Source organism: Bombina bombina, chromosome 6 (assembly GCF_027579735.1).
Source record: "Bombina bombina isolate aBomBom1 chromosome 6, aBomBom1.pri, whole genome shotgun sequence".
NCBI lineage: Eukaryota > Metazoa > Chordata > Amphibia > Anura > Bombinatoridae > Bombina > Bombina bombina.
The window spans coordinates 857,621,838-857,649,132 of record NC_069504.1 but is presented as its reverse complement, the minus strand read 5'-3'; the positions used below and the strand labels follow the sequence as shown (position 1 = coordinate 857,649,132).

The following is a 27,295-nucleotide window of genomic DNA, read 5'->3' as shown; positions in this document are numbered from 1 at the left end:
TACCACATGGCTGTCGTTTTTTCTATATAAAAACAGTTTACTGAGTGTTACAGAAGCATTAGTTATTTTGTTGTGAAGAGCTTATTTCCCAGCAGCAATGCCTGAACCAGCAAGCCAGCGCCTAAGAAGGGCTCCAAGAAAACCGTAACAAGTTTCATTTCATAAAGAGTTAACTCTTTTTTTTCAGCTTTTAGAAACTATTGTCTAATCACCTCTGGAGCCAGACTGCTAATTGATAAGATGAACTTGTAAACTTGTTATCTTAAGTACTGTAATCCTATTGTGGCCTGTCAAAGGACAGTGCTCTCTATCTAAATGTGTGATGGGGGATTTTGTGCTTCCCCCCCTCTCCCCCTGGGAGTGCCCTGTGTGCATGTAACCTTAATAAAAAGCAGGCTGGGCATCCCAGTCCTGAGTTCTTGTTTGACCCTCAATAGCAGCGTTGACTCGTTTTTGTGGGCAGAAGGGTATCCTAGCTGTACTGCAGCTAAGGGAGATTATTCTATATTTGCGAGACTCATATAGAATACTATGGAAAGCAGCTTCTCCCCTCTTTAGCAATAGGGATCCAGGCTACTAAGCGGTCCATCTCTCAGCGAGACTAAGGGTAACCGTAACATTTGGCGGCAGCGGCGGGATTTTCCTGGATTTCCTAGGAGAGGTACAGAACGGATGGAGAGCGCTTACGAAAAATTGAAGCGTACAACCCTAAAGGATTTACTTGAAAGCAGAGGGGGGTACGCCAGCAACCGGCCGAGGAGAGAGCTGATCACAGAATTGACCGAACTGGATCAGAGCTTCACAATGGCGGAAACACCGACCACGATTAGTGACGAAAAAACCAGGATTGTTCGGGAAAGGCTCTCATTATACGGGCCGAACCCCTCCATGGAATTGGTACAGCAGTTGATGGCGGAGGCGGACAAGGATATACGAGAGACTCGAGCCCACAAACTCAACCTAGCGAACGCACACCGCAATGCTGAAGCCCCGCAGGTAATCATCCCTGTCGAAAATGCTGGGAGGCCCAAGATACTCTATGCGGCATTTCGACCCTTCCTAGAGAGCGAGACAGGGATTGATGAATATTTGGCGGACTTCGAAAGGCAATGTGCCCTGCACCAGATTCCCAACAGAGAGTGGCCCACGATATTGTCTGGGAAACTATCCGGGCGAGCCCTGGAAGCCTTTCGTACTCTGGGTGCTGATGAAGTGACACAGTATGAGCTAGTTAAGGAGACACTGTTGCGACGATACGCTGTAACTCCGGACACGTATCGCCGACAGTTTCGGGGCACGGAAAAGAAGCCTAACGATACCCATATGGAATGGGCGCACCGAATGCGGAGAGCGGCAAATCACTGGCTGAGCGGAAGTAAAGCGGTGACTGGGGAGGAAATTTTACAATTGTTTCTCTTAGAACATTTTTATAATGGCATGGAACAGCAAGGGAAGGAATGGCTGCGAGACAGGCGGCCTTCTACCTTAGAAGAAGCAGCCAAATTGGCCGATGAACATTATGACTCCCGTCTTCACGAACCCATGAACTACCGAGCTCCAGCACGGGTCGAACCCAGAGAGGTTTACCGTGCACCCCCTCGTGCTGAATTCCGAGCCCCGGTGCCCACAGGGCCCGTCCGACACTCAGGACCACCCAATAACAGCTCTGAGCGTCCCTGACCGACTTGCCACCGATGCAAGCAACCAGGGCATTTCATGGCTAGCTGCCCCCTTAATACGCACCAGACACCCAGGAATTACAATTACCCCTCTGGGTCCTATCGTCCGGCCCGGGCCCTCTGTGTTAACCAAGAGGCCCCTATGGAGGGATATGTGGGGCCGCTTCACGAGGCAGACCCTGTATATGCTGCCTCAGATAACCGCCAGCACCATCGGCAGAGGGTATGGCTCGAGGGGCGATCTACCGAGGGATTGCGAGACACAGGGGCTACTATCACGCTGGTACAGAGTCATTTGGTGCCAGAGCACAAGCGATCCGGACAGACGGTGGCCGTTAGAGTGGCGGGGGGGGATGTGTACAAAATTCCAACAGCTAAAGTGCATCTTGATTGGGGAGCGGGAAAGGGGGCTGTGAACGTGGGCCTAATGGATAATTTACCTGCCGAAGTACTACTGGGCAACGATTTGGGCCCCATGACTTCTGCCTATGCTCCAGTATGCAACAACGAGGCGGACCCAGTGACTACACGGGCCCAAGCCCGGACGGAGCGAGAGCTTTCACCAGTGCGGGAGACACAGATGCTTCCATGTTCGGGCTGGGAGCCGTCCTCAGCCAAGTAGGCGAAGATGGAGGGGAGCATCCAGTTGCCTACATCAGCCGGAAGCTCCTGCCCCGCGAAGTCAGCTATGCAGCGGTCGAAAAGGAGTGTTTGGCTTTGGTGTGGGCATTAAAGAAATTGACTCCCTATTTATATGGTCAGGAGTTCACTCTGGTCACCGACCATAACCCGTTGGTGTGGCTGAACCGGGTCTCTGGAGATAACGGCAGGCTATTACGTTGGAGCTTATCGTTGCAAACCTTCAATTTCACCATTACTTACAGACCTGGGAAACAGAATGGCAACGCCGACGGGTTGTCCAGACAAACCGACCTCAGCCCCGCATAACCAGCGGTCTGGACAGCCTTAGTCTGCCCCGAAAAGGGGTCAGACCGTGTCTGCCAGAGTGTTCCACAGAAAGGGAGCAATGTTACAGAAGCATTAGTTATTTTGTTGTGAAGAGCTTATTTCCCAGCAGCAATGCCTGAACCAGCAAGCCAGCGCCTAAGAAGGGCTCCAAGAAAACCGTAACAAGTTTCATTTCATAAAGAGTTAACTCTTTTTTTTCAGCTTTTAGAAACTATTGTCTAATCACCTCTGGAGCCAGACTGCTAATTGATAAGATGAACTTGTAAACTTGTTATCTTAAGTACTGTAATCCTATTGTGGCCTGTCAAAGGACAGTGCTCTCTATCTAAATGTGTGATGGGGGATTTTGTGCTTCCCCCCCTCTCCCCCTGGGAGTGCCCTGTGTGCATGTAACCTTAATAAAAAGCAGGCTGGGCATCCCAGTCCTGAGTTCTTGTTTGACCCTCAATCGCAGCGTTGACTCGTTTTTGTGGGCAGAAGGGTATCCTAGCTGTACTGCAGCTAAGGGAGATTATTCTATATTTGCGAGACTCATATAGAATACTATGGAAAGCAGCTTCTCCCCTCTTTAGCAATAGGGATCCAGGCTACTAAGCGGTCCATCTCTCAGCGAGACTAAGGGTAACCGTAACACTGAGCTTCCCCACTGTTGTAATATGAGTGGGAGGGGCCTATTTTAGCGCTTTGTTGCGCAGTAAAAATTCAGTCACAGTCTTTCTATTTCTTCCTCCATGATCCAGGACGTCTCTACAGAGCTCAGGGGTCTCCAAAACTAGTTTTGAGGGAGGTAATCAGTCACAGCAGATCTGTGACAGTGTGTTTGACTGTGATAAAAACGTTAATTACTACAATTGTTATCCGTTTTGGGTATTAAGGGGTTAATCATCCTTTGCTGGTGGGTGCAATCCTCTGCTAACTTTATACATTTACTGTAGAAATTTGGTTGCTTTAACTAATTTGGTTCATTGTTAATTCAACTGTGACACTTTTTTATGCTTCTTAAAGGCGCAGTAGCGTTTTTTATATAGCTTGTAAATTTATTTAAAAGTTTTTTTCCAAGTTTGCTAGTGTCATTGCTAGTCTGTTTAAACATGTCTGACACAGATGAATCTGTTTGTTCACTATGTTTAAAGGCCAATGTGGAGCCCAATAGAAATTTGTGCACTCAATGTATAGATGTCACTTTAAATAAAAGTCAAACTTTATATGTTAAGAAATTATCACCAGACAACGAGGGGGAAGTTATGCCGACTAACTCTCCTCACGTGTCAGTACCTTCGCCTCCCGCTCAGGAGGTGCGTGATATTGTGGCGCCAAGTACATCAGGGGGGCCCATACAAATCACTTTGCAAGACATGGCTACTGTTATGACAGAAGTACTATCTAAATTGCCAGAATTAAGAGGTAAGCGCGATCACTCTGGAGTAAGAACAGAGTGCGCTGATAATGGTAGAGCCATGTCTGATACTGCGTCACAATTTGCAGAACATGAGGACGGAGAGCTTCATTCTGTGGGTGATGGGTCTGATCCAGGTAAACTGGATTCAGAGATTTCAAATTTTAAATTTAAGCTTGAGAACCTCCGCGTATTGCTAGGGGAGGTATTAGCGGCTCTGAATGATTGTAACACGGTTGCAATTCCAGAGAAAGTATGAAGGCTGGATAAATATTTTGCGGTACCGGTGTGTACTGACGTTTTTCCTATACCTAAAAGGCTTACAGAAATTGTTAACAAGGAGTGGGATAGACCCGGTGTGCCCTTTTCACCCCCTCCTATTTTTAGAAAAATGTTTCCAATAGACGCCACCACACGGGACTTATGGCAGACGGTCCCTAAGGTGGAGGGAGCAGTTTCTACTTTGGCTAAGCGCACCACTATCCCGGTGGAGGATAGCTGTGCTTTTTCAGATCCAATGGATAAAAAGTTAGAGGGTTACCTTAAGAAAATGTTTGTTCAACAAGGTTTTATCTTACAACCCCTTGCATGCATCGCGCCTGTCACTGCTGCGGCAGCATTCTGGTTTGAGTCTCTGGAAGAGACCATTCGCACAGCTCCATTGGATGAAATTATGAACAAGCTTAAAGCCCTTAAGCTAGCTAACTCATTTGTTTCTGATGCCGTCGTACATTTAACCAAACTTACGGCTAAGAACTCCGGATTCGCCATTCAAGCACGCTGTGGCTTAAATCCTGGTCAGCTGATGTGACTTCTAAATCTAAATTGCTTAATATTCCTTTCAAAGGGCAGACCTTATTCGGGCCCGGCTTGAAAGAAATTATCGCTGACATTACTGGAGGTAAGGGCCATGCTCTGCCTCAAGACAGGGCCAAACCAAAGGCTAAACAGTCTAATTTCCGTGCCTTTCGTAACCTCAAGGCAGGAGCAGCATCAACTTCCTCCGCTCCCAGACAGGAAGGAGCTGTTGCTCGCTACAGACAGGGCTGGAAAGCTAACCAGTCCTGGAACAAGGGCAAGCAGGCCAGAAAACCTGCTGCTGCCCCTAAGACAGCATGAAGTGAGGGCCCCCTATCCGGAAACGGATCTAGTGGGGGGCAGACTTTCTCTCTTTGCCCAGGCTTGGGCAAGAGATTTCCAGGATCCCTGGGCGTTAGAGATCATATCTCAGGGATATCTTCTGGACTTCAAAGCTTCTCCTCCACAAGGGAGATTTCATCTTTCAAGGTTATCAGCAAACCAAATAAAGAAAGAGGCGTTTCTACGCTGTGTACAAGACCTCTTACTAATGGGGGTGATCCACCCAGTTCCGCGGTCGGAACACGGACAAGGATTCTATTCAAACCTGTTTGTGGTTCCCAAGAAAGAGGGAACCTTCAGACCAATCTTGGACTTAAAGATCCTAAACAAATTCCTAAGAGTTCCATCGTTCAAAATGGAAACTATTCGAACCATCCTACCCATGATCCAAGAGGGTCAGTACATGACCACAGTGGATTTAAAGGATGCCTACCTTCACAAACCGATTCACAAGGATCATTACCGGTATCTAAGATTTGCCTTCCTAGACAGGCATTACCAGTTTGTAGCTCTTCCCTTCGGGTTAGCTACGGCTCCAAGAATCTTTACAAAGGTTCTGGGCTCACTTCTGGTGGTACTAAGACCGCAAGGCATAGCGGTGGCTCCGTACCTAGACGACATTCTGATACAAGCGTCAAGTTTTCAAACTGCCAAGTCTCATACAGAGATAGTTCTGGCATTTCTGAGGTCGCATGGGTGGAAGGTGAACGTGGAAAAGAGTTCTCTATTGCCACTTACAAGAGTTCCCTTCCTAGGGACTCTTATAAATTCTGTAGAGATGAAAATTTACCTGACGGAGGCCAGGTTATCAAAACTTCTAAATGCTTGCCGTGTCCTTCATGCCATTCAACACCCGTCAGTGGCTCAGTGCATGGAGGTAATCGGCTTAATGGTTGCGGCAATGGACATAGTTCCATTTGCGCGCCTGCATCTCAGACTGCTGCAATTGTGCATGCTAAGTCAGTGGAATGGGGATTACTCAGATTTGTCCCCTCTGCTAAATCTGGATCAAGAGACCAGAGATTCTCTTCTATGGTGGCTTTCTCGGCCACATCTGTCCAAGGGGATGCCCTTCCGCAGACCAGATTGGACGATTGTAACAACAGACGCCAGCCTTCTAGGTTGGGGCGCAGTCTGGAATTCCCTGAAGGCTCAGGGATCATGGACTCAGGAGGAGAGACTCCTTCCAATAAACATTCTGGAATTAAGAACAATTTTCAATGCTCTTCTGGCTTGGCCTCAGTTAGCAACTCTGAGGTTCATCAGGTTTCAGTCGGACAACATCACGACTGTGGCTTACATCAACCATCAAGGAGGAACAAGGAGTTCCCTAGCGATGTTGGAAGTCTCAAAGATAATTCGCTGGGCAGAGTCTCACTCTTGCCACCTGTCAGCGATCCACATCCCAGGCGTGGAGAACTGGGAGGCGGATTTTCTAAGTCACCAGACCTTTCATCCGGGGGAGTGGAAACTTCATCCGGAGGTCTTTGCCCAACTGCTTCATCGTTGGGTCAAACCAGATCTGGATCTCATGGCATCTCGCCAGAACGCCAAGCTTCCTTGTTACGGATCCAGGTCCAGGGACCCGGGAGCGGTGCTGATAGATGCTCTGACAGCACCTTGGGTCTTCAACATGGCTTATGTGTTTCCACCATTCCCGATGCTTCCTCGATTGATTGCCAGGATCAAACAAGAGAGAGCATCAGTGATTCTAATAGCGCCTGCATGGCCACGCAGGACCTGGTATGCAGATCTAGTGGACATGTCGTCCTGTCCACCATGGTCTCTGCCTCTGAGACAGGACCTTCTGATGCAGGGTCCTTTCAAACATCCAAATCTAATTTCTCTGAGGCTGACTGCATGGAGATTGAACGCTTGATTCTATCAAAGCGTGGATTCTCGGAGTCAGTGATTGATACCTTAATACAGGCTAGGAAACCTGTTACCAGGAAAATTTACCATAAAATATGGCGTAAATATTTATATTGGTGCGAATCCAAGGACTACTCATGGAGTAAGGTTAGGATTCCTAGGATATTGTCTTTTCTACAAGAGGGTTTAGAAAAGGGTTTATCTGCTAGTTCGTTAAAGGGACAGATTTCAGCTCTGTCTATTCTTCTGCACAAACGTCTGGCAGAAGTTCCAGACGTTCAGGCCTTTTGTCAAGCTTTGGCTAGGATTAAGCCTGTGTTTAAGACGGTTGCTCCGCCGTGGAGCTTAAACTTAGATCTTAACGTTCTGCAAGGCGTTCCGTTTGAACCCCTTCATTCCGTTGATATCAAGCTGTTATCTTGGAAAGTTCTGTTTTTGATGGCTATTTCCTCGGCTCGAAGAGTCTCTGAGTTATCTGCCTTACATTGTGATTCTCCTTATCTGATTTTTCATTCAGACAAGATAGTTCTGCGCACTAAACCTGGGTTCTTACCTAAGGTAGTCTCTAACAGGAATATCAATCAAGAGATTGTTGTTCCATCATTGTGTCCTAACCCTTCTTCAAAGAAGGAACGACTTTTGCATAATCTGGACGTAGTCCGGGCCTTGAAGTTCTACTTACAGGCAACTAAAGATTTTCGTCAAACTTCTTCCCTGTTTGTCGTTTACTCTGGACAGAGGAGAGCTCAAAAGGCTTCGGCTACCTCTCTCTCTTTTTGGCTTCGTAGTATAATACGTTTAGCCTATGAGACTGCTGGACAGCAGCCTCCTGAAAGGATTACAGCTCATTCTACTAGAGCTGTGGCTTCCACTTGGGCCTTTAAGAATGAGGCCTCTGTTGAACAGATTTGCAAGGCTGCAACTTGGTCTTCACACTTTTTCAAAATTTTACAAATCTGACACTTTTGCTTCTTCGGAGGCTGTTTTTGGGAGAAAGGTTCTACAGGCAGTGGTTCCTTCCGTGTAAAGATCCTGCCTTGTCCCTCCCGTCATCCGTGTACTTTTAGCTTTGGTATTGGTATCCCATAAGTAATGGATGACCCGTGGACTGACTACACTTAACAAGAGAAAATATAATTTATGCTTACCTGATAAATTAATTTCTCTTGTAGTGTAGTCAGTCCACGGCCCGCCCTGTTTTTACGGCAGGTCTAAATTTTAATTAAACTCCAGTCACCACTGCACCCTATAGTTTCTCCTTTCTCGTATGGTTTCGGTCGAATGACTGGATATGACGTTGAGGGGAAGAGCTATGTAGCAGCTCTGCTTGGGTGATCCTCTTGCACTTCCTGTTGGGGAGGAGATATAATCCCATAAGTAATGGATGACCCGTGGACTGACTACACTACAAGAGAAATGAATTTATCAGGTAAGCATAAATTATATTTTTGCTTAGAGACCCATGCAAGAAGTATGAAGAATAACGTGCATATTTAATACAATCTACAGGAGATGCGTGTATCTAATGTAATTTACAGAAAATGCACTACTTCAAAGTCAGCATTTAGCTTTAGGGTAAATGCAATCTAATTCAAAAATCCAATTGCATTCATTCATGAGGAGCGTTTTTTCAAAGTTCCCTCCTCTCCAGTTTTATAAACTTTCTGCAAGTCCATAAACTTAAGGGCATTAGTATCTCCATTATGTTTTTCCTGAAAGTGCTTGTATAGGGGAACTTCATCCTTATTCCCTTCTATTTTAAGATGATGCTCCCTAATCAGATCTCTTAGAGGTCTGCAAATTTTGCCTACATACTGCAGTCTGCAGGAGCACTGTAGTAAATATGTAATGCCTTTATCCTTACAGCGGATCATTTGATTTACTTTAATGTTCTGTTTGGTTACATATGATTGGGCAGTATTGTTCTTGAGGCCATGCTTGCATGCTTTGCATTTGTGACAGGGGAAGAAGCCCTTAAGGACATCTCCATATATGCCTTTCACTATGCCAGACCACTTTTCAATAATGCTGGGAGCCAAAATGGTTTAAAGGTTTTGTGTTCTCTTGTATATAAAGTGTGGTTTGTCACTTAAAGGGACAGTCTAGGCCAAAATAAACTTTCATGATTCAGATAGGGCATGTAATTTTAAACAATTTTCCATTTTACTTTTATCACCAATTTTGCTTTGTTCTCTTGGTATTCTTAGTTGAAATCTTAATCTAGGAGGTTCATATGCTAATTTCTTAGACCTTGAAGGCCACCTCTTTTCCAAATGCATTTGAACAGTTTTTCACCACTAGAGGGTGTTAGTTCACATATTTCATATAGATAACACTGTGCTCATGCACGTGCAGTTATCTGGGAGCAGGCAGTGATTGGCTAAACTGCAAGTCTGTCAAAAGAACTGAAATAAAGGGGCAGTTTGCAGAGGCTTAGATACAAGATAATCACAGAGGTTAAAAGTATATTATTATAACTGTGTTGGTTATGCAAAACTGGGGAATGGGTAATAAAGGGATTATCTATCTTTTAAAACAATAAAAATTCTGGTGTAGACTGTCCCTTTAATGTCTCTCCAATGATATTGTCTTCTTTAAGGACACCCCAGTGCCTTTTGATAATTATTTCTACTTTCTACTTATTTTGACTGAATTCGGAAATAAAGGGGACATCTAAAATACCTTTATCGGGCTGCATATTCTTAATTTGTAACTGAGGATGACATTCCTATCTATTTTATTCACCGCTTCAACTGTTTTGCTGATTGCTGCCATGATGTATCCTCTTTCTTCAAATCGTTTTAGAAGAATCTGTGATTGTTTACGCCACTCTTCTTGTTGGGAGCAGTTTTTCTTCATTTTCATCAACTGGCCTTTGTTTGGTGAAGATAGTTTGTACAATCTACTGGTTTAAAGTAGGTGGATGTATTAATTGCTCCTTTGGTTGAATTAATGCTCAGATCTATAAAGTTGATCTGGTCATATGAATAATGATATGTATATTTTAAATTGAACACATTGTTGTTCATAACTTTGAGGGTATGTTCAAGATCCTCAATGCTCCCTTTCCATATTATAAGTATGTCGTCTATGTACCTGCGATAGAGGACCAAGTCTGCACTAGCCGGGCATGATTCCCAAAAGATGGATTCCCATCTGCCCATGTAGAGATTGGCATAACTTGGTGCGAACTTGGTCCCCATCGCGGTACCACATAGCTGGTTGTAAAATTTCCCTTCATAGTTGAAATAATTATGTGTAAGTATATATTTTATCCCATTTAGAATAAATTATTTTTGGGATGAGGGTATAGTGGAGTCTTTGTCCAAAAAATACTTTACTGCTTCCATACCTTCAGAATGGGGAATGCTTGTGTATAGGGACGTCACATCACATGTTACCCAAATTAAGTTTTTTTCCCATGTGATCTTATGTGTATTTAACACCTCAGTGGAGTCTCTTAGGAATGATGGTAGTTTCCTCACAAACTTCTGTAAATGTTGGTCTATGTATTCAGAGAGATTACTCGTGAGGGACCCTATAACTGAAATTATTGGTCTACCGTGGGGGTTCTTTAAGGCCTTGTGGATTTTCAGTAGCTGGTAGAACACAGGTATTCTTGGATGGCTTATGCATAGATAGTTGTATTCCTTAGGGTCAACCCGCAGGTACATAGACAACATACTTATGATCTGGAAAGGGAGCATTGTGGATCTTGAACATACCCTCAAAGTTATGAACAATAATGTGTTCAATTTAAAATTTACATACCATTAATCATATGACCAGATCAACCTTTTAGATCTGAGCATAAATTCAACCAAAGGAGCAATTAATACATCCACCTACTTTAAACCAGTAGATTGTACAAACTATCTGCACCAAACAAGCTGCCATCATGACAACTGGATAAAAAACATCCCCAAAGGCCAGTTGATGAAAATGAAGAAAAACTGCTCCCAACAAGAAGAGTGGCGTAAACAATCACGGATTCTTCTAAAACAATTTGAAGAAAGAGGATACATCATGGCAGCAATCAGCAAAACAGTTGAAGAGGTGAATAAAATAGATAGGAATGCCCTCCTCAGTTACAAATTAAGAATATGGAGCCCAATAAAGGTATTTTAGATGTCCGCTTTATTACCAAATTCAGTCAAAATAAGTAGAAAGTAGAAAAAATTATCAAAAGGCACTGGGATGTCCTTAAAGAAGACAGTATCATTGGAGAGACATTAAGTGACAAACCACACTTTATATACAAGAGAACACGAAACCTTAAAACCATTTTGGCTCCCAGCATTATTGAAAAAAGGTCTGGCATAGTGAAAGGCATACATGGAGATGTCCTTAAGGGCTTCTTCCCCTGCCACAAATGCAAAGCATGCAAGCATGACCTCGAGTCAAGACCAGTACTGCCCGTTCATATGTAGCCAAAGAGAAATGTAAAGTAAATCAAATGATCCGCTGTAAGGATAAAGGCATTATATATTTATTAGAGTGCTCCTGCCGAATGCAGTATGTAGGCCAAACTTGTGGACCTCTAAGAGATATGATTAGGGAGGACCTTCTTAAAATAAAAGGGAATAAGGATGAAGTTCCCCTATACAAGCACTTTAAGGAAAAACATAATTGAGATACTAATGCCCTTAAGTGTATGTGTTTGCAGAAAGTATATAAGAAATGGAGAGGAGGGAACTTTGAAAAAACTTTCCTCATGAATGAATGCAAGTGGATCTTTAAATTAGATTGCATTTACCCTAAAGGCCTAAATGCTGACTTTAAAGTAGTGCATCTTCTGTAAATTACATTAGCTACACGCATCTCCTGTAGATTGTATTAAATATGGACCTTATTCTTCATACTTGTTGTATGGGTCTCTGCACAAAATAATTATATATTTGTGTCTTTAGAATCTGTCTGTTTCATATTTCCATATACATATGTATATATATATATATATATATATATATATATATATATATATATATATATATACACACACACATATATCTATATATAGATATGTAAAACGTTTTGAGCTTTTTTAGCAAAAATATGTAACAATGCATTTAGTCATTTTCTAGATACAAGATTCTATACAGCTTTCCTAGTTATTTCCTTTTAGGTATATTTATTTATTCATTTATTTTATGAGGTACTTATTTTTAAACTTAATTTTTATTTTGATTACATTCTGTTATTTGTTTATATAGTACAGATGTACAATTTTTCTATACTCCTGTACAATTTTTCTATATTCATGTACAACCTCTGGCTATGCCAAAGAATGTAAAAGTGTGTCTCACCCAATCGGGCTGGCTCTTTAATGTGTCGGAAACATATAATTTCAATACTTCTCCTCATTGCATATTTTCTATGGTTTATAACATTTTTTATACATTGTATAAGTTTAACAATGTTCAGATAGGTTTAAGTCTTTATCTACTTTTATCTTTTTTATTATGTAGAGCATTTATAATAATAATTTGTGTTTGCGCTATATGCTCAATATATAACGCTAAGGTTTTCCCTTTGTTAACATTATCATGGAATCATATGTTATGCACTATTAATATTCTTCACTGAGCGCTATCCATCAATACGCTCTTAGTGATATGTTATATTGCTCTTTTATTTGCAATCATGCACTGTTCTATCTATAGCGCTAACACCAGCCCTATACATATCCTACTGTTATAGTCTGATACGGATCCTACACATACAGAGGATCTAAATGTTGTCAGCACACTGACTCTCAGATAGAACTAACCACATATACATAGAATGATATATACCACTTTTTGTCATCACTGTATACAAAACAATTCCTTTCACTTTAAGATATAAAAAGATCATCTCTTATTTACTTATTTCCTCACAATAAAGAAGGGAGCAACACAATATGTGATATGATACTCTATATACCTTTCATTTGCCCATAATAAAGATGGCGGCCTAAAAGTCTGAGTATCGATGTAAATGAATACACCACATGGCATATGACTAAACCGGTACCTCAAGCTGCACCAAAAGGTAGTGTATCATAGTCTCCCTGTATTTTGAAATCACGCCCACTGACACGTCACTCTATATCAAATGGCGCCAAATCTCGCCACATCTCCCTCTCTCTGATAGGCTAAACAATCTTTTAAATAATTTAGTAAACCCAGGAGCTGGTATAGTCTTGATAAAGGCCCGTCATAGGCTGAAACGCGTTGACTGACACCCTACTTTTGACATACCAGTCCATATGGTGAGCACACTTCCTTTATTAGCTCTGCTATTGCTGCAGTTTTTGCTGCACCTGTGTTTCTCTTTTTTTTCTTCTAGGTATCTATGTCCCTTAATATCTAATCCTGCTCAATGGACCAACCCTTGTCCTCTACCCCTTGGGAAATATCGGAACTTTTTCACTTTGGAACATTTTTTCAATAGCTTATTGGACAATTCACTGTTTCAAATTTAATTGGACGATTCATTGTTTATGTGTTTCAGCTGTTTATCTTATACACATTTTATACACATTTTTGCTGCAGCTATCAATCATGTTTTCATATATCTTGGCCAATGATATTAGACATTAGACATGTTTTTATAATCAATGTTTTTTACTACTGCTGTTTTTAAATCTGTTTTAATATATATCAGATAATCCGTATATTCTGGCATCCTGTGAGAAGCCAAAATATAATAAACTACTATGTATTCATCTGTATTTGGTATTAGATACGTGTGGAAATAACTTTACAGCACTTTATTAAGTAGGAGGTTTTTTCAGCAGTCTCCAAATCACACTCTGTTGCTTTATTAGTATTCACACTCAGTAACTCTTCCTATTGTCTCGCAATACTCTTTGTAGCCTTTTTCAGTGCTCTATTATCATACTTTGTCAGATTACTTTGTAGCATTCTGACACCCAATTAATTTATTTTCACTACATTAATACGTAGCCAAATCCCTCAGCACATCTGTAGCACTTTAAGACATTTGGTTATTTTTCCTGTAGCAGGCATATTTCTTCTTGTAGCTACGATACACATCCTGCAAACTACAGTGTAATTTCACGGAATATAATTTCATTTGTCATTTATTTTTGACTCTTAGAGGTATTTTTATAAAAACACCCCTCTCACTTTCATACCAGAGGTACCCCACTTATGTATCTTTATAACACACTTAAGCCCCCCTCCCCTGAGGGTGGCACTCCTTTTATGCACTTATATACCATTTATTTAGAACAATCTTGTTAGGTAATCGTTCAAACTCAGTGAGTCTGTGTGTTTTTCCACGTGGTACAGATCACTATATATCACCTATTTATGTGTTATTTCCAGTGACCTTTTTGAATACTGTCATTGCAGCAAGTTCATGCACAATACTATGTATAAATAAATCTGTTTTTGATACTTATCTTTCAGAGTGTTGCATTTATTTAACTTTTGAAATGAGTGCTGAATTCCCAGTATTTAAATAGTGTTATTAATAGGTACCACTACATCTCCCCTTTTTCTAGTTCAAATATTTTAATATATAGGTCTGCACCACTAATCCTATTAAGGTACAATAGCCTTATGATAGTATTGGTTTAAATTTTTCCAGGAACTTTTACTATAAGTTTCCTGTGCAACACTTCTCTTGTAAACTGCATTTTTTCCATCCACTATGAAAAACTTTGTATATAGAAATATGTATTTAATAATTTACAATAAAAAGTACATTTTTCTGTATGTGAAGAACATTGGAATATGAACTATTAATAACTCCTGTAGGGTTAGTGCTCTAGTATAGGTGTATAGGTTTTTTTCAGTTTGTGCTCTCTATTGACTTCTATGGAAGAATATGTTAACTTTAAACTTTTTGCGCACATGGGGTTTTTGCACGCACTAACTTTTTACTTTCAATTGTAATACAAGCTCCACTTCTAATTTAGCCCTTAAATGCTAAACAAAACAGATAAAGGGGGATATGTATCAAGCCGTCAACTGCAAATACGCCAGAATTCCGCAGCGTAATTGTTGCGAGCTTGATCCGACCTAGTTATCAAAGCCTACAGACCAGCAAAAGTTGAAATTTGTGATGTAACATACGATCCGCCAGTCTCAGTCCGATGCAGATCGATGCTTATGTCATTACCGATGTTCCGAATACACATTCAGCTCTATCTGACACATTTTTCCATTTATCACATTTCTAACAGGTACGCTTGTGGCTATCCCGGCCCAGCGTACCTGGTTTTCAATCCGCCACCCTGGAGACCGCAGATGCCATAGAAATCAATGGGAGTCTGAAAGCAGCGAAAGCTTATGTTCGATGCTGCCAGATATCCCATTGATTTATATGGTTGAAAACAAGTAACCATTTACACCTAACACCCTAACATAAGCCCCGAGTCTAAACACACCTAATCTGCCGCCCCAACATCGCTGCCACCTACATAATGTTATAAACTTCTATTCCGCCTCTCCCCGACATCACCGCAAACTAAATAAAGTTATTAACCCCTATCCCGCCGCTCCAGTCCTGGACCCCACCGCAACCTAAATATAGTTATTAACCCCTATCCCGCCGCTCCCGGACCCCGCCGGCACTAAATAAATGTATTAACCCCTAAACCTCTGGCCTCCCACATCACTACCACTAACTAAACCTATTAACCCCTAAACCCGCCAGCCCCCAACATCGCCATAAACTAAATTAAGCTATTAACCCCTAAACCTAACAACCCGCTAACTTTAAATTAAAATTACAACATCCCTATCTTAAAATACATTTAAACTTTCCTGTAGATTTAAAATAAACTATTTTTAAACTATTAATTAACCTACCCTATTATACTACAATTAAATTAAACTAGCAATTAAATAAATTACATATTAAAAAAACCTAACCCTACTAAAATTATTTAAAGTTACTCTTAAACCTTATTACAAATTACTAAATTACCCCAAAAAATAAACACTAAGTTACAAAAAATAAAAAACACTAATTTACGGAAAAAAAAACACATTATCAAAAATAAAAAAGAATTACACCTAATCTAATAGCCATATCAAAATAAAAAAGTCCCCCCAAAATAAAAAACTCCTAGCCTACAATAAACTACCAATGGCCCTTAAAAGGGATTTGAGCTCTCATCCTATTGGCTGATTGAAACAGCCAATAGGATGAGAGCTGCTCAAATCCTATTGGCTGATTGAAACAGCCAAAAGGATTTTAGCAGCTCTAATCCTATTGGCTGATTGAAATCTTTCAGCCAATAGAAATGCAAGGGATGCCATCTTGGATGACGTCACTTGCATTGAAGTTCCAGTTTACGGCGGTGACCATATGAAGAGGAGCTCCGTTCCAGATGTCTTCAGGATGGACCCGCTCCACGCCAGATGAATACAGATAGAAGATGCCCTCTGGATGAAGACTTCTTGCCGCCTGGATGAGGACTTCGCTGGCTGGATGAAGATGGAAGAGGCTGCCCGGATGAAGACTTCTTGCCGCCCAGATGAAGAATTCTTGCCAGATCGCCGGGGGTTAGTGTTAGGTTTATTTAAGGTTTTTTTGGGTGGGTTTTATTTTTAGATTAGGGTCTGGGCATGTAAAAGAGCTAAATGCCCTTTAAAGGGCAATGCCCATACAAATGCCCTTTTCAGGGCAATTGGGAGCTTAGGTTATTTTAGATAGTTTTTTTATTTGGGGGGTTGGTTGATTGGGTGTTGGGTTTTGCTGCTGGGGGTGTTTGTATTTTTTTTACAGGTAAAAGAGCTGATTTCTTTGGTGAAATGCCCCACAAAAGGCCATTTTAAGGGCCATTGGTAGTTTATTGTAGGCTAGGGTTTTTTTATTTTATTTTGGGGGAGCTTTTTTATTTTGATAGGGCTATTAGATTAGGTGTAATTCTTTTTTATTTTTGATAATGAGTTTCTTTCATAATTTAGTGTTTTTTTGTGGTAATTTAGGCCTAGATTTGGAGTTTGGCGGTAAAAGGGCTGTTAACGCTCCGCGGGCTTTTTTCTGGCCGCACCATAAATTTAACTCTGGTATCGAGAGTTAAAACAAATGCTGCGTTAGGCTCCAAAAAAGGAGCGTAGAGCATTTTTACCGCAAATGCAACTCTCGATACCAGAGTTGCTTACGGACGCGGCCAGCCTCAAAAACGTGCTCGTGCACGATTCCCCCATAGAAAACAATGGGGCTGTTTGAGCTGAAAAAAAACCTAACACCTGCAAAAAAGCAGCGTTCAGCTCCTAACGCAGCCCCATTGTTTCCTATGGGGAAACACTTCCTACGTCTGCACCTAACACTCTAACATGTACCCCGAGTCTAAACACCCCTAGCCTTACACTTATTAACCCCTAATCTGCCGCCCCCGCTATCGCTGACCCCTGCATTACACTTTTAACCCCTAATCTGCCGCTCCGTAAACCGCCGCAACCTACGTTATCCCTATGTACCCCTAATCTGCTGCCCTAACATCGCCGACCCCTATATTATATTTATTAACCCCTAATCTGCCCCCCACAACGTCGCCGACACCTGCCTACACTTATTAACCCCTAATCTGCCGAGCGGACCTGAGCGCTACTATAATAAAGTTATTAACCCCTAATCCGCCTCACTAACCCTATCATAAATAGTATTAACCCCTAATCTGCCCTCCCTAACATCGCCGACACCTACCTTCAATTATTAACCCCTAATCTTCCGATCGGAGCTCACCGCTATTCTAATAAATGTATTAACCCCTAAAGCTAAGTCTAACCCTAACACTAACACCCCCCTAAGTTAAATATAATTTACATCTAACGAAATAAATTAACTCTTATTAAATAAATTATTCCTATTTAAAGCTAAATACTTACCTGTAAAATAAATCCTAATATAGCTACAATATAAATTATAATTATATTATAGCTATTTTAGGATTAATATTTATTTTACAGGCAACTTTGTATTTATTTTAACCAGGTACAATAGCTATTAAATAGTTAAGAACTATTTAATAGCTACCTAGTTAAAATAATAACAAATTTACCTGTAAAATAAATCCTAACCTAAGTTACAAATAAACCTAACACTACCCTATCAATAAAATAATTAAATAAACTACCTACAATTACCTACAATTAACCTAACACTACACTATCAATAAATTAATTAAACACAATTGCTACAAATAAATACAATTAAATAAACTAGCTAAAGTACAAAAAATAAAAAAGAACTAAGTTACAGAAAATAAAAAAATATTTACAAACATAAGAAAAATATTACAACAATTTTAACCTTTTAACGCCGTTATGCCGTTCTATTCCGTCATATTTACACTGGGCTTTAAAGCCGTTATGACGGAATAGAACGTCATATCAAACGGCTGTCCTGAAGCCTTCTGCGCTTCAAGGACTTGATCGCGGTCTGGAGGGCGTTCCTAGGGTTGTAGGGACGTCCCCCAGATGCGATCCAATAATTGAAATCTCGCGATCGTATGCACGATCGCGTAGTTTCAATTTGTCTACATCGGAACAGGTGTTCCGATGTAGACACTTTAACCCTGTCACGAAAGGGTTAAACTAATTACACCTACTCTAAGCCCCCTAATAAAATAACAAAGCCCCCCAAAATAAAAAATTCCCTACCCTATTCTAAATTAAAAAAGTTACAAGCTCTTTTACCTTACCAGCCCTGAACAGGGCCCTTTGCGGGGCATGCCCCAAGAAGTTCAGCTCTTTTGCCTGTAAAAAAAAACATACAATACCCCCCCCCCAACATTACAACCCACCACCCACATACCCCTAATCTAACACAAACCCCCCTTAAATAAACCTAACACTAATCCCCTGAAGATCTTCCTACCTTGTCTTCACCATCCAGGTATCACCGATCCGTCCTGGCTCCAAGATCTTCATCCAACCCAAGCGGGGGTTAGCGATCCATAATCCGGTGCTGAAGAGGTCCAGAAGAGGCTCCAAAGTCTTCCTCCTATCCGGCAAGAAGAGGACATCCGGATCTTCTCCAAGCGGCATCTTCGATCTTCTTCCATCCGGAGCGAAGCGGCAGGATCCTGAAGACCTCCAGCGCGGAACATCCATCCGGACCGACGACTGAACGACGAATGACTGTTCCTTTAAGGGACGTCATCCAAGATGGCGTCCCTCGAATTCCGATTGGCTGATAGGATTCTATCAGCCAATCGGAATTAAGGCAGGAATTTTCTGATTGGCTGATGGAATCAGCCAATCAGAATCTAGTTCAATCCGATTGGCTGATCCAATCAGCCAATCAGATTGAGCTCGCATTCTATTGACTGTTCCGATCAGCCAATAGAATGCGAGCTCAATCTGATTGGCTGATTGGATCGGCCAATCGGATTGAACTAGATTCTGATTGGCTGATTCCATCAGCCAATCAGAAAATTCCTACCTTAATTCCGATTGGCTGATAGAATCCTATCAGCCAATCGGAATTCGAGGGACGCCATCTTGGATGACGTCCCTTAAAGGAACAGTCATTCGTCGTTCAGTCGTCGGTCCGGATGGATGTTCCGCGCTGGAGGTCTTCAGGATCCTGCCGCTTCGCTCCGGATGGAAGAAGATCGAAGATGCCGCTTGGAGAAGATGTTTGCCGGTCCGGATGTCCTCTTCTTGCCGGATAGGAGGAAGACTTTGGAGTCTCTTCTGGACCTCTTCAGCACCGGATTATGGATCGCCAACCCCCGCTTGGGTTGGATGAAGATCTTGGAGCCAGGACGGATCGGTGATACCTGGATGGTGAAGACAAGGTAGGAAGATCTTCAGGGGATTAGTGTTAGGTTTATTTAAGGGGGGTTTGGGTTAGATTAGGGGTATGTGGGTGGTGGGTTGTAATTTTGGGGGGGGGGGTATTGTATGTTTTTTTTTACAGGCAAAAGAGCTGAACTTCTTGGGGCATGCCCCGCAAAGGGCCCTGTTCAGGGCTGGTAAGGTAAAAGAGCTTGTAACTTTTTTAATTTAGAATAGGGTAGGGAATTTTTTATTTTGGGGGGCTTTGTTATTTTATTAGGGGGCTTAGAGTAGGTGTAATTAGTTTAAAATTGTTGTAATATTTTTCTTATGTTTGTAAATATTTTTTTATTTTCTGTAACTTAGTTCTTTTTTATTTTTTGTACTTTAGCTAGTTTATTTAATTGTATTTATTTGTAGCAATTGTGTTTAATTAATTTATTGATAGTGTAGTGTTAGGTTAATTGTAGGTAATTGTAGGTAGTTTATTTAATTATTTTATTGATAGGGTAGTGTTAGGTTTAATTATATCTTAGGTTAGGATTTATTTTACAGGTAAATTTGTTATTATTTTAACTAGGTAACTATTAAATAGTTCTTAACTATTTAATAGCTATTGTACCTGGTTAAAATAAATACAAAGTTGCCTGTAAAATAAATATTAATCCTAAAATAGCTATAATATAATTATAATTTATATTGTAGCTATATTAGGGTTTATTTTACAGGTAAGTATTTAGCTTTAAATAGGATTAATTTATTTAATAAGAGTTAATTTATTTCGTTAGATGTAAATTATATTTAACTTAGGGGGGTGTTAGTGTTAGGGTTAGACTTAGCTTTAGGGGTTAATACATTTATTAGAATAGCGGTGAGCTCCGATCGGAAGATTAGGGGTTAATAATTGAAGGTAGGTGTCAGCGATGTTAGGGAGGGCAGATTAGGGGTTAATACTATTTATGATAGGGTTAGTGAGGCGGATTAGGGGTTAATAACTTTATTATAGTAGCGCTCAGGTCCGCTCGGCAGATTAGGGGTTAATAAGTGTAGGCAGGTGTCGGCGACGTTGAGGGGGGCAGATTAGGGGTTAATAAATATAATATAGGGGTCGGCGGTGTTAGGGGTAGCAGATTAGGGGTACATAGGGATAACGTAGGTGGCGGCGCTTTGCGGTCGGAAGATTAGGGGTTAATTATTTTAAGTAGCTGGCGGCGATGTTGTGGGGGGCAGATTAGGGGTTAATAAATATAATATAGGGGTCGGCGGGGTTAGGGGCAGCAGATTAGGGGTACATAAGTATAACGTAGGTGGCGGTCGGCAGATTAGGGGTTAAAAATTTTAATTGAGTGGCGGCGATGTGGGAGGAGCTCGGTTTAGAGGTACATAGGTAGTTTATGGGTGTTAGTGTACTTTAGGGTACAGTAGTTAAGAGCTTTATGAACCGGCGTTAGCCAGAAAGCTCTTAACTCCTGCTATTTTCAGGCGGCTGGAGTTTTGTCGTTAGAGCTCTAACGCTCACTTCAGAAACGACTCTAAATACCGGCGTTAGAAAGATCCCATTAAAAAGATAGGATACGCAAATGGCGTAGGGGGATCTGCGGTATGGAAAAGTTGCGGCTGTAAAGTGAGCGTTAGACCCTTTAATCACTGACTCCAAATACCAGCGGGCGGCCAAAACCAGCGTTAGGAGCCTCTAACGCTGGTTTTGACGGCTACCGCCGAACTCCAAATCTAGGCCTTAGTAATTTGTAATAAGGTTTAATAGTAGATTTAAATAATTTTAGTAGGGTTATGGTTTTTTAATATGTAATTTTGTTTATTTAATTGCTAGTTTAATTTAATTGTAGTATAATAGTAAGGGTAGGTTAATTTAAAGTTTAAAAATAGTTTATTTTAATTCTACATGTAAGTTTAAATTTATTTTAAGATAGGGATGTTGTAATTTTAATTTAATGATAGCGGGTTGTTAGGTTTAGGGGTTAATAGCTTAATTTAGTTTATGGCGATGTGTGGGGCTGGCAGTTTAGGGGTTAATAGGTTTAGTTAGTGGTAGTGATGTGGGAGTTCAGAGGTTTAGGGGTTAATACATTTATTTAGTGGCGGCGGGGTCCGGGAGCGACGGGATAGGGGTTAATAAATTTATTTAGGTTGTGGCGGGGTCCGGGAACAGCGGGATAGGGGTTAATAACTTTATTTAGGTTGCGGTGGGGTCCAGGAGCGGCGGGATAGGGGTTAATAACTTTATTTAGGTTTCTGCAGGGTCCGGGAGCGGTGGGATGGGGTTAATAACTTTATTTAGGTTATGGCGGGGTCCGGGATCAGCGGGATAGGGGTTATTAACTTTATTTATGTTGCGGCAGGGTCAGGGAGCGGTGGGATAGGGTTTAAATATTTTAGTATAGTGGCGACGTTTAATGAAATAGTATAAATAAAGTTGGTAAAAAGCCGAATAGACGCAAGATCGATGACCCCGTACTTGGTGCGCGTCTTTTTGCCGGCTTTTTTAATAAATATGAAGAGCATATTGAGATATGCGGCCGCGATGTTAGGCGATGTAAGGCAAGCATATTGATGCCGTCGAATGCAACACAGTTGATGGCTTGATAGATATCCCCCAAAGTATGGACAAGATTTTTTGGCTTGCCAAGCACACTAAAAGATTTTGAAAGAAACATTGATTTTGCACATTGGATGGCATTATGAAGCAAGTCACCAAACAGATACAAATGCTACTAAATTTTACATGGGAAAAATATACTCACAAAATTCATAATCAAATAAGCATACATACAAACAGGCCAAGTGCCTTGTTATTTATATTTTTCTTATACAGAAAGACAAAACAAACAATACATTATAAAAAAAAAAATTTTTGCGTGCATGTCTAATTTTTTATAGTTTATCTTTTTCAGTTTATTTTTAACAGAATTAGCTGTACTAGATGGAAAGCATCCCACTTATAGTTTCACATGTCTTACAAATATAGGGCTAGATTATAAGTGGCGTGCAATATATCAAAAGCGATATTTGCGCTCAACTTAGTAATAGCAGCAAACGAAATGTGTGCTTACAAGTCAGGTGCAATGCGAACGCGACCTCACATTCGCATTGCACAAAAGCTTTGTCCTAACGAGAGCACTTTCATACGCTCCAATGAGAACTTCATTCTCATGCCATGAGACACTGTATGAGAATCTAGCGTAGTGAAGGGGGTAAGTTGTGCAGCAATGGGGAGCAAATATAAATTAATGTGCTAATATGTGTATATAACACATAAATATATATGTATATATTCATATGCATATGTATTTATATGTATATAAACAAACATAAATATATTTATTGAGAAAACACAGTCCCCTTAGACCGCAATGTAAAGGCACTTTTTAGTGCAGTTTTTTTTCCTAACACCCCCACCCGCAAGATTTAACCCATTATAACTGCTTCGTGCAGTTATATTTAAAAAAAATAAAGATGCTCATTGTTTTTTTTTATTTTAAAAAACAACACACTGCTGTATTTTGGGAGCAAATGGAGACATTTAGAAAATTAGCCAGAGATGGCGGTAGCAATAACTAGCCACTTGTAACGCTGGTTATTTATCGCACGTCTGTAAACGCGTAACTTTGTCCATTTATGAGCACGTGATAAATTAGCCCTCCACTTGTAATCTAGCCCAACATAATCAAAAGACCACAGGATCCATCTCACTGCTAACATTTAATTGAATGGATTTAGTAGTTTAGGCTGTAGACATGACTAAAGTTTTCCACAGCTCAGCGTTCCAAAAGCTATTTTCCTTGTAATAGGCCATGTTTATAACTAAAACATAAATCATGAACTAGTAATATTGTAGAGTATATACAATATTATACTATATTGTGGATGTGTTTTTCTAGCCTGTGGCTGTGCCCTGTGTCTTTTTATTTTTTGAACTTTTCCAATGACCACTGGTTCATTTATTACTTTATAAAATATGGCATCCATAAGTGATAAAAAGATAATTTACAATTGTTCTCTCTAATTATTAGGATTTGGTATATAAACAGAAATAAGATAAGTAAGCAGTTATGTGTAGAGAAAATGATAACATTCAACCTATTTTCATGGGTTGTGGTGTGAAAGAACAAAATCTGCTATTTCAAATACAAAATTAAACCTAAAGAAGCAATTTCTCATATTTTTGTATACTCTGCTGCTGGTGTAAGTCATTTGAAACACATTAAGGAAAAACAATTTTACAGTATATGTTCCTTTTAAGGGCGCTATGTACAATAGATTATAGATATCTAACAGTGCTGTGTGGGATTTATAAATGTAGATATTTAGAGAAAATCCCAAGAGAAAGAGTTTGATAGAGAAAGTGTGTACAACAAAAAAGGGATAAAATAGGAAGACTTACCTTGGAAACACCACAAGAGCAGAAGCGATTTGAGGACTTCCATGACTTAATGTCTTGAGTATATTGTGTTTGTTATAGTTTTTCAGTTTATGAAGCAGAAGTCATATGCTAAATAATACAACATGGCTCATTTCCTGTACACAACCAATGCTTTTTCTGGGTGAAACTTTGTTCTGCTTTTTTTCTCCTTACAGTTATATATTTCAGTATTTAGCAACATATAAGACCTTGTTTTCAGATAGTAATTTAAATATAATTTCTAGTTGCTATTTTTATAAACTACAAATTTGTTGTAAATTATTTATTTTTATTTGCATTGCATGATTGGTCTCAAAAGACTATGCCATGATTTCCAGTAACAGAAATGTCAAAATACTATCTTCTGTGATGACTAACTCATCTGTTGTGTGTTTCTCAAACTATTACTTAATCTTCTTTGCTATAAAAATATATTTTACTCAGTTTACTTCCTCTTTCGATTATTTTATATTTTAACTTTTATTGTATTCCCATAAAATCATAGAATTCTGTTCATGGTGTTTTATTAGTTACTTCTTGTCATCTTAGAAATTACTATTAAAATTACTATTATCATCATCATACAGTGTATACTCTCAGAGATTATTTTATCACCCCCTTTAGCTACTTGTAACTGCTGACTGAATAGGCACATTAGGTTTTTGCAAGCAGCAGGTAGAAGTTCCTTGGACCATAATATATTACATGTAGACGAGCTTGTTAGTAAACTTCAAAACATAATTTAAAGGTAACATTTGCTTTCCACTATGGGCCTGATGGTAAAAATTTCTCCAGCATGGAGATAAATCACACAGTTTTTTTAGGTCTTTTCTTGAGTATTAAATTACAATGTTTGTGTTTCTCCTTCACATCCAGAATCCTGCATAGATAGATAATTAGTTCTAAAGCTTAAATTTGCCTCTAAAATTATTGGAGAGACATCACAGAACTGATGAGACTTCTTAGATAAGAGCAGAAAGCTTTAGATAATCACAAGGGCGGAATTAAAGTCTGCATTGAGTGTGCAGCAGACCAAGCAGTTCTACTTCACTTCCTATTAACATTTCTAGGAAAATTATACTGTACAGAAATAATTTTCAGGGAACAGAGGCACATGAATGTACTGTACTTAATAAAGAGGATACCAATGGCACTACTGTAGTTATATGAGCGTTCCCTTATATATAAATTCAAATAATTGTGTATAAATGTGTACAAATGAGGGGTAGGTGTTTGTACTGGTCTAGAAATTTACAACTGATTCAGCTGAAAGAGCTGAAGAAAAGAGTACAAATATAGCACTCACGACGGTTAATCTGTTTATTAATCAAATGAGCAAAGTGCGGAAGTGTTAAGGCTTAACTTTTATTAAAGTATAGGAAAATAATGTTTATTAAAAAATGCAAATTATTTGCGGAATCTAATTAATAAGTAATTCAAGAGGTTATTCTCATAATTTCAAAAGATTCCCATGTTTATATTCTAGTATAGCACCAAGCTGTCTGCATAGAGGTGGCTAGGATTCATAAGGAATATTAGACATGTGCACGGCTAAAAAATTCGGTTCGTTTTCGGTTCGGATCGATTCGGACTTTTCAAATTTTGTTTCGGATCGAATCGGATTCGGCAAAATTTGAATAAATTAGTTTCGGATTTATTCGGATCCGAATAAATTCGTTTCGGATTTATTCGGATTCGGCTGAATTCGGTTCTATTCCGTTCCGAAATTCGGTATGTTTTTAGTACACTAACACCCATTTAGTACACTAAGTCACTAACACCCATAAACTACCTATGAATCACTAAACCGAGGCCCCCCCCACATCGCAAACCCTATAATAACATTATTTAACCCCTAATCTGCCGATCGGATATCGCCGCAACCTACATTATAGCTATTAACCCCTAATCTGCTGTCCCTAACACCGCCGACCCCTACATTATAGTTATTAACCCCTAATCTGCCCCCCCCAACGTCGCCGCAATCTAACTACAAGTATTAACACCTAATCTGCCGACCCGATATCGCCGCCTACATTATAGCTATTAACCCCTAATCTGCTGTCCCTAACACCGCCGACCCCTACATTATAGTTATTAACCCCTAATCTGCCCCCCCCAACGTCGCCGCAATCTAACTACAAGTATTAACCCCTAATCTGCCGACCCGATATCGCCGCCGCATACATTATAGCTATTAACCCCTAATCTGCTGTCCCTAACACCGCCGACCCCTACATTATAGTTATTAACCCCTAATCTGCCCCCCCAACGTCGCCGCAATCTAACTACAAGTATTAACCCCTAATCTGCCGACCCGATATCGCCGCCGCCTACATTATAGCTATTAACCCCTAATCTGCTGTCCCTAACACCGCCGACCCCTACATTATAGTTATTAACCCCTAATCTGTCCCCCCCAACGTCGCCGCAATCTAACTACAAGTATTAACCCCTAATCTGCCGACTCGATATCGCCGCCGCCTACATTATAGCTATTAACCCCTAATCTGGTGTCCCTAACACTGCCGACCCCTACATTATAGTTATTAACCCCTAATCTGCCTCCCCCCAACGTCGCCACAATCTAACTACAAGTATTAACCCCTAATCTGCCGACCGCAAATCGCCGCCACTATAATAAATGTATTAACCCCTAAACCGCCGCACTCCCGCCTCGCAAACACTATAATACATTTTATTAACCCCTAATCTGCCCTCCCTAACATCGCCGCCACCTACCTACAATTATTAACCCCTAATCTCCCGCCCCCAACGTCGCCGCTACTATAATAAGGTTATTAACCCCTAAACCTAAGTCTAACCCTAACACTAACACCCCCTAACTTAAATATAATTTAAATAAAACGAAATAAGTTTACTATAGTTAAATAAATGAATCCTATTTAAAACTAAAGACTTACCTGTAAAATAAACCCTAATATAGCTACAATATAACTAATAGTTACATTGTAGCTATTTTAGGATTTATTTTTATTTTACAGGCAACTTTGTATTTATTTTAACTAGGTACAATAGTTATTAAATAGTTAATAACTATTTAATAACT

The 27,295-nt window shown here is 40.3% G+C and overlaps 1 protein-coding gene across 1 annotated transcript in view; it reads right to left on the bottom strand.

The window, feature by feature from the left end:
* Positions 1 to 24,279, bottom strand: part of LOC128664681 (sialic acid-binding Ig-like lectin 8) — a 73,462-nt gene extending 49,183 nt beyond the window's left edge. Inside the window, exon 1 of the mRNA XM_053719490.1 lies at positions 24,208 to 24,279. Coding sequence (XP_053575465.1) covers positions 24,208 to 24,250 — 43 coding nt within the window. The 5' untranslated portion in view covers positions 24,251 to 24,279. The remainder of the gene's footprint in view (positions 1 to 24,207) is intronic.
* Between the last annotated feature and the right edge of the window lie 3,016 nt (positions 24,280 to 27,295).